The sequence below is a fragment of the Pholis gunnellus genome (assembly GCF_910591455.1).
Source record: "Pholis gunnellus genome assembly, chromosome: 4".
NCBI lineage: Eukaryota > Metazoa > Chordata > Actinopteri > Perciformes > Pholidae > Pholis > Pholis gunnellus.
In genome coordinates, this window is record NC_136530.1 from 9,729,650 (window position 1) to 9,742,952 (window position 13,303).

General features: G+C 42.7%; 1 protein-coding gene across 1 annotated transcript in view; it reads right to left on the minus strand.

The window, feature by feature from the left end:
* Nucleotides 1–13,303, minus strand: part of p3h2 (prolyl 3-hydroxylase 2) — a 51,443-nt gene that overhangs the window by 10,953 nt on the left and 27,187 nt on the right. The window contains exons 2-3 of the mRNA XM_079158390.1: nucleotides 4,835–4,987; nucleotides 3,890–4,079 (exon numbers count right to left, since the gene is read on the minus strand). Of these exons, the coding sequence (XP_079014516.1) occupies nucleotides 3,890–4,079; nucleotides 4,835–4,987 (343 nt within the window). The remainder of the gene's footprint in view (nucleotides 1–3,889; nucleotides 4,080–4,834; nucleotides 4,988–13,303) is intronic.

The window sequence follows — 13,303 nt, forward strand, 5'->3', positions numbered from 1 at the left end:
TAACGTGCTCTTAACGTGTCTTTTGTTCCCCTGTTGTCCCGTTTTAGTGAAGGGTCTGTTATTTGTGGAGAGAAAAAGCCTGGAGTGAGTTCAACTTGAGGAGCTGTACCAAATCAAATACAGCATGTCCAACATCATGTTATTCCCTGTTGCTGTGAAGTAAATCCAGTGTTTCCCCTACCATGTTATTGGGGGAGCACCCCCCCCCCGTCAAGCAGCTAAGGCCCGGTATCCGGTCTTCACCCGGCTTGGTAATAGTCGCTCTCCTGCGAATAGCCCCCCCCCCCCCCCAAAAGCTGTAAACCTAGGGGAAACACTGAAATCAACTCAATGTTGCTCCCCTTTTAACAGTAAAGTGCTTTCATGTCTTTGTCTTCCCCGCAGGATCAACAAACAGGATTCATCACCACCTGAGGAACAACGGATTTCACGAGGCGCTACATATTATTTCCTCATGTCGAGCCCCAAGAGAAGAACCATCAGAGTGGATGAAAGCATGGTTGTGTGTGTGTGTGTGTGTGTGTGTGTGTGTGTGTTTTTGTGAGCGTAATTGTAAAGTGAGGTCACTCTTGAGCAGCTGCAGCGCTACTTTCCTCACCCAGACAGCAGAGTTGTGGTCTTTTTCAATCTCTCAGAGTCTCAGAGGAGCAGAAATATGAAATGTTTAAGCCAGAATCAAGCAGGACCGTAACGCAGTTTCTTTTTTCTTAACAAAATCAAATCACTACACGAAGAAGTCATTAAATGAAATACTTTCTCTTATATTTAACTGACGTAACGGATTATATTACTCTCAAAAAATACAAATGTACACAAATAAACATTATAATCACAGACTCTACTGGAGTGGTGCTATGGAAAATAATCCCCTGATTTTAAGTAAAACAAAGCGCGGCCAAAACTAATTACCCGGCTTTTCTGTGTTTATGCAACCTGGCCATACATATTTGAGACAAAGCACACTTGTCAGCAATTAAGCTGCGGCTACCGCACAAAACCCACCTCAACTTCCAGAGAGAAAGGTCTGACTCGTGTCATCAGAAGCACCACTGACCACAGTAGATGTGTATGTATATCAGTATAATCACGTTATTATGATCTGGCGCTTTGCTGTGGATACACGCTTCCCTCCACATCAAAAAGCGTCTGATTCTCTGTAGGAAGATAAGTTGTTGGCTGCACACCATTTTTTAAACGAAATAACATAATTACACAGCACATAAAAGTTAGCTTAGTGCTCGTTATTGCTCATTAAAAGTGTGTGAGTAACACTTGGAGATGAAACAAAGCTGAGGCTCCCCTCTGTAACTGCCAGCGGCTCTTGGGCTGAACTGTAACGGTCTTATAGTGAGCTCTGTCGTTGAGCTGCTCTGTTGTGTTTAGGCCACAGAGAGCAGCAGGGAGTGAGGGAGAGAGAGGAAACTATTCCATAGCTGATTAATGCATTTACCCCCGCTGTGCAGGCAGACATGGGTTTTGTTTTATTTCCTAACGGTATTAAGCTGCAAGTTACTCTAAATGAATAAAACAGCAAAACAATCAGCGGTCAAATTTACACCAATGTTCTGAAATCTGTAACCGAAAGCATGGACTGTGCATGGAAAAGGGTACCCGGTGGTGTGTTCAGGTGTTGGTAGGAAGTTCTAAAACCTGATTTTAAACTTGTCAACAGTCATTAACAAGCTATACTATCAAACAATGAAAAAAAGAAACTTTGCAAGTTTAAATATTAACGAAGTAGAAGGAAGTCTGTGAACCAGAAACTGAGCGCCCCAAATGAAACCATTCAAACAATCTACATATTCAACACAACAATAACATTTGCTGTTTTTTAATAAATGTTCCTTTAAGACAAGATGCCAAGAAGAAAAAACCCTCAGATTGCAGTGAGGAAGAAACAAGGTTACTTCAGGTTAAAGAGAGACACAGAAGAAGAGTCTTGTAGTGACTCGTAGTGGCGTTTTGGGTGCACTCAGTCTGCTGTTCTGGCTCTGGTTCAGACTATTTTTCTGGACTGTCAAAGATGGTAACAGAGCATGTCTACCAAATCCCAGGGCTGTAACTGAACACAGTCCACATCAGAGAGAATATCACTCAACACTTCGGTGCTAACTGGGGCTCGGACCGATATTCCTTTGAGTTATTTGTACAGTCAACCAGCATTTGGTTGAGAGTTTTCCTCTGGATCTGCAGGTTGTCCATTGATTGATTCTATTAACGAGTTTGTTAAAACCTACTGTGGAAGTTAAATACTCCCAAAATCAATAACTCTATTTGGGCAGTCAGTTGGATGTGTAGGCTCTGGTATGTGTCACGAGTCTTCCACACCATGCCTTAACATCATAAGTAGGGTTTAGTGACTCCCAAGGGTCTGTAATGTGGTCTCGCCTATTAAAGTAATGTCAATGTTCAGATAACGTTTATAAACCCTAAAATGTGGAATGTGTCCTGAATTTAAAAGAGCTGGTTGCAGTTTTCCCCCCTAATTTAATAATCCTCAGACCTCAGTGCTGCGGTAAACCATACAACAATGAACAACTGAAGGAAGTCTGTGGGATCAAATCTTGTAACATGTGTGTCGGTGATATACAAGATTGGGAGCATTTCTATTGGCTCAATGGCTCTCAACATGGCGACGCCTGCAGCCGGAGGATCGCAGCTAACGGTACTAACGGCACTAACAGTACAAACTGTGGCAAACGGGCTAACGGAACTAACAGTGTTTAGCCGAGTGGGAACCAGAGGATGGGCGCTACGCTTCCACAACCACGCTGTCGGTTGGGATGGTATTATCATCTCTAACCACAATACGAAAGCAGTGCAGAGCGGTGGCCGTGAGCTAGCCAGTGGGGTACGCTCACATGCACTAAAAACAAGCGCTGCTGGCCCGGCTATGTCAACAAAGCAAGGAGAAGCTCGGATAACGACTTTATTCTATGCTCAGCTAGACATTACTCCACCATATATTTACATAGCAAGTAATTGTTTGCTGCTATATTAATGATCGGAATGTTGTATATGGCTCCTTTAAACACAGCTGCCTTTTTTGAATGGCGGTTATCCGTCGTCTGCCCTTTGACCCAGTGCCAAGCCACTGCCAGGGAGATTTGATCACCTAGTGAGCATGAAGGGTGTTGTTCCGTCCCCAGGCTCCATCTCACCACAACAAAGCCCGGCTCGGGCTCAGGGCCATGCAGAACAGTCACGTGTTGGTGGAACAGTCACGTCAAATGTTTCACAACTGAACAGTCTAATTTAGAATCAACTAAAAACTGGATTTATGAAAACCACTGTCAGAGGGCGGCATGTCTGAAAATGAACACACACTGTGGTATTTTCAAATCAACAGAAAACACAGGGCAGCGTTATGAGCAACGTTCTACTGCATTTCAACATGCAGGTCAATTTAGACATCAGTTCATAGCAATAAAATATCAAAATATGCTATTATGCTACAGTAAAAAAAAAAACCTGAAACAGCTTGAACCAATGTTAGATACCATCTTACGGTTTTGCTGAATCCCTGTATTTGCATGTTTTTTTACATTAGTGCCAGCTGTCACATCAGAATCAACATGTTGTTGTGACTGTAACACAATGAGGGTGTGAAGAATTTAAACCAGAACCTAAACAAGAAAGTCCTGGTTCCAATTAGAAACTTGCAGGATAAATAGTTCCTTATTGCTTTAATTTTGCCATTATGAAGAATAAATACAGCTGATTACACCAACAAATCATGTCCATGTTAATGCAATATATATGGCCTTATTATTTCCCTGGTTATTTACATTATGCAGCTCATGGACATGTTTTGTGCTGCTTGAGAATAAATGCAGGAAAGATGAATGCCAACAGTTTTCCGTTTCTTGTTCAAGATGTCGGCTCTTACCCGACACGACTTCATGGAGGCTGTACCGGTAGCGGAGGTAGTCGTGGCCCTCAAACCTCTGCGGCCATTGACACAGGGCCCGGCACTCCGAGTCTGCTTTATAGTACTCCACCAACGCCTCCTCAAACAGAGCGATGGCTCCTTCGTGGTCGCCTTTATCATACAATCTCACTGCTGCTGCGAAGGAGCGCTGTGAGGAGAGACGGAGGAATGATGGGATGAGTATTTATGACCTCCGGTGTTCAGCAAAGCTCTTTATGATATACCGGTGTAATGAGGTATTTATCTTTGACAGTTTTATATAAGCAAATATTTGTTGTTCATAAATTCGTTTTACAAGTCCTCTGGCACACATCTCCTTTCCTGCAGCAGTGATGGTCATTTGTTTGGGATAAACAGAAGAAATGCTGGGTGGGTTAACCTGAACCGTCACTTCCTTATGAATACATTTATAATACGATGTAATATACATGAATTTATAGTCTTTTGGATTGGAAAGTAAAGGGAAGTTACAGGCACACAATAACGTATATTATCAGTCATGCTTCAAAGTTCCTTCCAGAAGGTTCTCCGTGACTTGGAGATAAAGAGACAACAGAGAAATGAGATTGTAAAAGAATCAGAGCAAAAAAGATCCAAAACTCTTCAGCATTCCACCGCAATAAGCACTAAAGAGTTTCCAGTCATTAAACTCAGAGTGCCATTAACACAAAGGCCCCTTCATACGGGGACCACAGCTGTACTTTCCCCTTCAGCATATACATCAAGTAGAAAGAAATGAAGTAGAAAAAGTAGCCAGACATTTTTTCCCCGATTTGAAAAAAGATGAAAGTAGTTCACACTGATGATCTGAAGCATGCTCAGGTAAGAAAAAGAGATAAAACAAGTCAAGTGAAAACAAATCTAAATGTTAACACGTCTCTGTATTAAGATTTCCTGGCTTACCTGGTGAGGCCGAGCTTCTCGGTCCACAAAGTGCTCCTCCTCAACGCCCTGCTGGTCTTTGTACTGCTCCAGGTTCTGACCCATCTCCACATGTTCTGGGTTGGCCTGGAAATAAGTGTGAGCCGCCGCCGCTGCCTTTTCAGGCTGCTTCAACTAAAGAGAAAGAAAGAGAAAGAAAGAGCGATGTTATACATTAATAATAATAACAGACCTGTGAAGGCACGAATTCAGCTGTGCAGTTGATGAAGTTAGCTAAAATAAGTCATGGCATGTCAAATTAGTGAGTTTGTAACTGCAGCAACAAAGTGTTTACTAAGTATTTGCCCAACACAATCACAAAATAGGAACGAGTGATTCTGTTAGATCCATTTCTCTCATTTCAAACAGAAATTGAATTTTTGTAAATTCAAGTGCTTTCAGAAGATTTGGAAAATCAGAGAGACAACTTGCAAGCGTTCTTCTGCAGGAAGAACAGTTCACTTGCCAAAATAAGAGGGTGCATTCAAACGTTTGCTATAAATCAATTCTTGGCAAGTAATTAAGAGTCCACTTAAAATAAGTAATATTTCTAAATTTAATTAATCAGAAAAGAGAACAGACTGTTCCCATCCACATCTTGTCATTAGAGAGACGTCTTTACTACAGTTTACTATTCCTGCAGCTATTATGACGCACAAGGTCTCTGCACTCAAAACTATGAACTTGATTGATGTTGGGAGTATTCAACAAAATGTTGACCCCAGGCATCACAACCTCTTCCTAAGAAATGTATCAAACATAAACGCATGGGAAAAGATTTACTGTTGCAGGCAAGATAAGAGGAACACTGAGCGGCAGGGAAATGTTGGTGCGTGTTTGTGATACTGATACAGCGCAGACGAAGACTCAAAGGCTTAAAGCCAGCAGCTGTAATACATCAGCTGGTCGACTGATAAACTAAGCCAAGCACATCAAAACAAGACAAAAACAGTGGAGTATACTGTGACAAGAAGCAAATAGGATCTTATTATGCCACAATTAATATATCACATGCTAAAAAGGTACATGTTTTCACCTTGTTGTTTTTTTTAAAGAATTTTCAATTAATCTGCCAATTATTATTATGTATTATTGGTTCAATCAATAAAATGTCCAAAACCCAAAGATCCTCTCATTGGAGGAGTTACAATTAATGAATAATGCTTGACTAAAGTAATAAATGAATCATAATAGTTGTTAATTCATTTATTTTAATCAACTCATTAATCGATCGTCTAATATTTTTCAGAATGTGTCTGAAAAAAAAAGTCTATAAAGTTCATGTTTTCAAAAAACTAAAACAAAGCTCATTTCAGAGATCCCAGATGTCTAGTGCAAGCTAGTTGCTTGTAGCTTCAAGATACTCTTGTCCCTTAAAAACTCGTCATTTTGGAAGAACTCAAACATCAGACATGCCTGGTCCTTATCAGATAAGATCCTCATCATGCTCAAGCCTGAACATGGGTCGCCTCACACAACTACCTCATACGACAGCCCCTCACTGCACAGGCCCATGAACTCAACGAGAGCGAGAGCGCGAGCGCGCGAGAGAGAGAGAGAGAGAGAGAGAGAGAGAGAGAGCGAGAGAGAGCGCAAGAGAGAGAGAGAATTGCTTCTTTTCAATCTGCGATTTCTTCTTTTTCCATTCATTCCCTCTTGTATACAGTACACTCAACAAAGCAAAAAAGTAATGATAAATCATTAATAAAAAGCATGTAAATGGACTTAAACAGCACCTTTCTAGTCTCTCAACCACTCAAAGCGCTTTAACACTACATTCACACACGGATGGCGCAGCAATGTTGGAAGTTATTATATATATATATTTATAGCAATTTTGGGGGTTAAGTGTCTTGCCCTTGGACACATCCACTTGGACTAAAGGAGCTGGGGATCGAACTGCCGATCTTCTGATTGAGGGACGACCCGCTCTACTTTCTGAGCCACAGCTATGTTGTGTTTGACAGCAACTGAACAGAACAAAACGTGCGTTAAGCAGGAGACAGAATGAGGATGACACGCTGAGGAAATAAAAGACAGATTCAGAGAGGTGAAAACAGACGGAGCTTGCTCTCATGTGAAGGATCTTTTGCTGGCAACATTATTACCTTTGTTTAAATCCTTCACGTTCCCAACAGGTGCAACTGTAATACAGATCCCAGTGTTTCACAGTTGAGAAGGTCAGCCTAACTGGCACGACTGCCAAAAACACAACTGGCTGAGAGAGCTTCTCAACACACTCAGCCCTCTGTTTTGCCACTCAGCACTGGTTCATGTTTGCCAGGAAAGACATTTGTTGTTATGAAAACATTTGTGCTTTTCACTTTGTTTTCATGGGGTGAGTTAGAAAGATAAAGTTTGGGAATTCCCACATTTCTACAAGATTTGGAAAATATGTAGTTCAAGAGTAGAATGACCTTTTCTTCAAACAGCTGAATGTACAGACCCACGTAGATATAAAAACAAAGCACTTTGTGTTTCCACGAAGTCCGCACAATGCTTCATGAATCACAAACTGGTCTGACAGAAGAAGCAGAAATTCTTTATCCCACAAACAACACACTCCTTCATAAAGAATGACTCCCATGAGACACAATTGGGTCTCTTTAATGTGGTTGCAGAAGAGGCAGGAGCGAAAAGCCCAGCCGGACATGCTAGGTTCCCCGTAAAAGGCGAAAGAGTTGAGGTGGCTTTGAGTGCATTCCTCGTCAGATCACCCGGCTGAAGCCACAGGGAGACAGAACGTGATGATTAGGTTAGGTGAGTGGCACATATTTGGCCTTCTTGTCAATTCATGTGGAACGCATTTCCTGTTTTATGAAATACTGTCCAAAATGTCATCACTTCATCATTTTATCCTATGAGACATTGGTCACATTGGTTCATGGCCCAACACAGAATATGTGATGGAATGCTATTTCCAGTGCAATAGATATCAATTGGAGATCAATATTCAGATTATCATATAGTAAGAAATGAATGACAGACAATGTACAGAAGAAATAGCTGCACTTAACATGCATATTCAAAAGCAAACGCACCAAGTTAAAACCAATTTTCTGACTGAGTTCTTATGAAATATGCAGATGTAAACCACAATCAAGTAGAAACAGACTGCACAACGCACATTAAGGAACGATGAGTAAACAAAAAAACGCAGTTGCAACACTTGAGCACACAATAAAACGTGGAATGCATTAATCGCTGATGTAATCAGTGTTATTGTATCTTGGGTTGGATCTTTTTTTTCCTCTAACTGATGGCGCAACCTCAAGCACACATCATGTGTCCTCTGCTGCTGCATTCCTGAAAAAGGCTCCCCAAGGTTATTTAGAGAGAACTCCCCCCCTTAAGGACACCATTGTCGACTTGATAATCATCTGCCGATATGTTTAGTCCAGACTCCCACAGACTTAACAGCAAAGATACAGCGGTTGTGGTGTACAAAGGAGTGAAGAGGTGAGGGGGGGGGGAAGTTAGTCTGCAGTCACAGACCTGCACTCACCTGCCTCCACCTCCTCCGGCCCCGGCTGCCTTCAGTCCCTCGGGGACAACCTGGCTCAGGCCAGATTAAATGGAGGAATAGTGCATAGTGCAACATCCCAGCACAAACACAGCTGTGGTTTGCCACAAGCCAGATCTATTGTCTCGGAGGCGAGACACCCCAAAACCTGGGGAAGCCGTGAACATTTAGAGGCTTCCTGTGTTTTTCCTGTTCTATCGTGAGGTTTTCACAGTCATGGATAACATTATTCCTAATGGACAAAAAGATCAAATTGTGCCAAGACAAAACCTTCAATTTCCATTTGACAAGTTACAAAAAAAATCCTGTCCAGAAGTTATCTGGAACAGTTAAGCAGAAGAAGAAAAAACACCAGATCTACTGTGTGCGAGACAGATTCACCAACTTGGGTGAGACCATATTGAAAATCATATTTTTTAACAACACCTGAACTCACACATACAAGTGGTCCCTACTATTTTATTGAGACAGGTAATTCAACATGGAGGATTTCTTGGAGTCTGAGTACTGTATCAAACTGTCAAAAACTCCAAACAGTCCAAGCTTGGAGATTGTGAATGGAAAACACATGCTCATATATCAACCAGAGCAGAGTGAAAGGTTGAAACACCCCCTCAGGGTGACGGAGCAGAAATCAATCATGGGTTTAAAGCTAGATTGCCATTATTTTTAATAGTGTCATGGAAAGAACAAAAGCCTATAAACAGCAGTGTATGGGTAAATCAAAATGTCTCGTCTCTCCTGCGTCTGCCACAGAGGAGAAAATGGATACGAGGAAAGTAAGTTGTTTTCTGTGAAAACTTAGCCGTTGTGCTGCTTCTCTCTATAAGAGTGAAAGGTAGGGATGAAATCAATATATGTTATCGACTTGCACATCACTTTGCTCCACATACAGCAACTGAAAAACGTTAGCACGAGCACTACACGACAGAAGTAATTGATCTGAACTCCATCAGTGAATTCTGACATAAAGCTGGACGAGGTTTAAAATCTCAGCGAGGCTCAAACTCTGCCATTAAAAGCAAACCTTGTGTACATCTTGTACCACATGAGGACATTTTTCCTCTCACATGAATTTCAAAGGAGCACCTGCAGAGGTGAATAACTACCACTCAGTCTGAGCCCTCAGCTTGCCCTCCTCACTAAACAGCAGCCCGTGTTAGAGCTGCTGGACCGCCCTGACGCCTCGCCCTGCACCGAGAGATGGGCTCTTGATGTGGGCAACGAGGAGTGCCAAGGCAAACGTACATTTGCATGCTTTTCTCCTCTGGGCCTCCTGCTTGAATCCCAGGTATGTAAATAAGCTTGAGCCGGCGCCAGAGATGCAGAGATGAAGTTGTGGCAAACGGCACGTATCCTACAGTTACACAGATGGCTTATCAGAAGCAGAACTACCGCACGACAAATGAGAGAGGAGCTGGCAACAAGTGGTCAACGAGTGTCAAACCTGGCAACCGCAGTCCCGTATACTTGAGAGACAAGCTGGTTTAAGGAGTTCCTACAGCTTAGGAAACTCTTGTAAAAGATAATAGAGGTCAGTGTTCAGGTTAACACTGGACACTAGTACGGCTGCAATAAATCAGAAGACGTCCGTGTGCAGTGAGGATGTCAAGGCTAAAGAGAGTGTTTTCAGGTCTTACGGTCTCAGTAAGCTCCTGCCGAAGTGCTTGAGTTATGGTTGAACAGTGACTGAAACCCGACTTCACACTCAACTTTCTGATGCAGGACTTGTGGAGGGAGCTGCGTCCGACTATTTTTTGTAACTTATCGAAACAGACAATGTGAAATTCAGACTCGCTTCATGGTGTAATAGGCCAGATGTGTTGAGGTGAGAAGACTAAATTACTTATTCACTTGACCTCATGATCATCATGACATTTAGCATCTGATAAGCCTTAAAACACAGTGGTGCATTACTCAGATTGGACTTCCTAGATCACATTTCATCTTCTAACCGGTACCTGTAAGAATACACGTACACCATTTCAGCCATTTTCAGTCTAAACTTCACTTCATTGCTAATTTCTTACATCTTACAGCTGAATTTAAATAAACCATTTAGCCTGACCCTTCATGAAAAGGTGCATTAAATCATTACTGACTTCTGGCTTCCTACAATACGGTATGGCACCACTTTGCATTGAACGCATTCCAGCTGAAACATCTGCGAACGTGATAACTCCATCCTTGTACAGCCGATAATGGTTTTAAGGCCGGTAAAGTGAGAGAGGTGGTGTCTGCTTTAAAAAGATAAATGTGCTACAGCTGCGGAGGAACTGTCACATTATCAGACAAACAACAAATAAAAAAAGTTTTCAGCTCAACCTGAGCTTGTAAAAACTGTTCAAGGAAAGGGTTGGAAAGATAACATTAAAGTGAAACTCTGAGCTGTATTTAAAAGTAGACGGATAATAGCTGCCAGGAGTTCCTACCGATCTAAAACTACGGACCTATAAACACACGGAAAGATATCTTTTCTGCACAGCTGGGCCCTAAACACCACAGTCTGAGGAGCACCGTCTGTTTGTACCAATCCAAGGACTGTTTTAACGAGAAGAATATTTATTCCTGTCTAAACACAGTAGTCATTTTCCTAACCAGACCAATAGCAAAGTTTACTGTCACTAAACCAATATTTGTGTTAAAAAGTGGAGGGTTTGAGGCATATTCGTCATAAAAGTATCCACCAAACAAGCAAGTAAACCACATAATTATCTGTCTTTGGCTCAAGAACAGACATAACAAAGCACAACACTGAAGCCTGTTTGGACACAACATTAGCGGGGAACTTTATGATAAGAGAAGTAAGTTCACATTTGAGTTCATCTCATCGCGACAGGAAATACATTTAGTTGTGGGTTGTTTCTTCTTGCTGTGTTAAGAGGAGCTGCTGGGTATCAAGACTCAACACGGTACCACTTGATCTGCGTCTGCGGCACAGGCTATTGACAACAGTGGAGTACTGAGGGCTTTGTCAGAGTTCTTGTTCAGCTGCTTGTATTTGAACAAAATGTTATTCTCTATGGTTTTTCACCGTCGAGGACCATTTAAATAATGAGTTTAAATCTTGAGAAAACATATTGCGCTTTAAGAGGCTGGCACTTAGATTTCAGCATCTGGCTGGAAAGAAGAACATTTCACAATATTTGTAAATCCTTAACAAATGGGAGTCGGACTAGGGTTACTTTTGCCTGGCGAGGAAAGCTGCAAAGGCCCCCTGACTCTATCAAACGGAGCTTTTTATTGCCAGGGATGGCTGCAGCAGCTCAGCTGAGGGGAAGGCATTGGCACCGATGCCTGGCACGAGGAACACAGTGTAGGAAAGTTTATCTAAATGGCTTATTACCTCCCCATGAGGCGAGCGGCCTCGCTTCCTTCCACTCTGGATCGCTTCAGAAAAAAAAAAAAAGGCACACAGCGAGCACTTTGATTGACGATTCAAGGAACTTCAGAAATTCTTGGAAGTCTGGAAAACAACTTAGGTCGGTCTTTGAGTGTTTACACTGGAAGATCCCCTTCTGTAAGACAATATGTAGACCCCCTATCCAATCAGACGTAGGTTTGACAAGATGAAGAAGACGACATTGTGGTGGACGCACATGTTGTCTCACTTGAACACTGACCTCCACAGAGGCAAACGGGTCTCATGATGTACGTGTGACGCTAATTGGACAGGAAAACATTACAGACTCTACAAACGAGCCACTCCATTACGCACCCTTAAGTCTTTCGTGTCATTAACTCGGCAGCTTTGATGGACAAAAAGCCGCTTCAGCGCACGCTTACTGTACACACAGGCCACATAATGTCTTTACTGTACACTGGAGGTGTGAATTAGTCGCTTGATAATCTTGCCTAAATGATCCAGACAAGGGTTTGTTTTTGCTCTGCTGCTAAATCAAATAACACTTTAACACAAGACCTGGACTGTATCTGAGACCTTTTGCCGGGCGAGTCAGGAAACCAGCCGGCTGGGCAGCGTGTACATTACATGCAACATGGCTAACATGTTAAGCACATGCTGTGGAAAAAAATAATAAGGGGAGCTTTTCCTCGTAGTGATGTCATGGGCAAATGTGGTCCACCTTGATGTCCTCCCTCCCTCTCCGTCACACCACCCCTCTTTCTCTCATCTGTCCATCCTGCTGACGGCTCAGCACAGTGGCCTCTTTCTGTCTGTCCTCGCCCCACCCAGGGCCAGAGCGTGTTCCTCCTATAAGGTCATGTCAAAGGAATGCCTGAAAAAGCCTCACCGCCGTCGCTTTTAAAAAGCCTCTTTCATTACCCCGTGATAGACACAGGAGGCATGACGGCGCTCGCTCTTTCCTTCACCGGCCTCCATCAGTCATCCGTGTTAAAAATCCCCGGGCAGGCAGAGCTTTTACATCCAAAGAAAGCATCCCCTAATCAGCTTTGATTAGGGGGAAAAATGAGTGAACGTGCTTGACCAGAGTGGCCTGAATGAGCCCAGAGTGTGGAACAGGCGCTCAGGATTCAGAATCCATAAGTTATCAAAACACAGCTCATGTCCATTATGAGCTAATCTGGATCAGGCAACGTGAACTGCTGTTTGTACATCTGTAGTTGTGTCTGCACTGTGGCTGATATCATTTTGATGAAGAGGGAGATGACTGCTTCCATTATCCTCTCCATCTCCAGTGACAGCCCAGTTAAGCTTTGTGGGCGTTAACGCTGAGAGACTTCACAGCCTGACACCACATAGGCTACTGTATCCTTAAGCAACCATCACCCTCTTTCCCATGTCTGATCTCGCTTCCTGGGCAGTTTCAGGACAAGGCCAGCTTTGTGTGGAAATCTCAAAAACATAAGGTGTGTACATTTTAAGTAGTGCAGACAGGGTGGAAAATCACCCATAATGTCTTCCTCCTCCCCTGCCGCCCACATGCCCTCCTCCCGACACCTCTCTC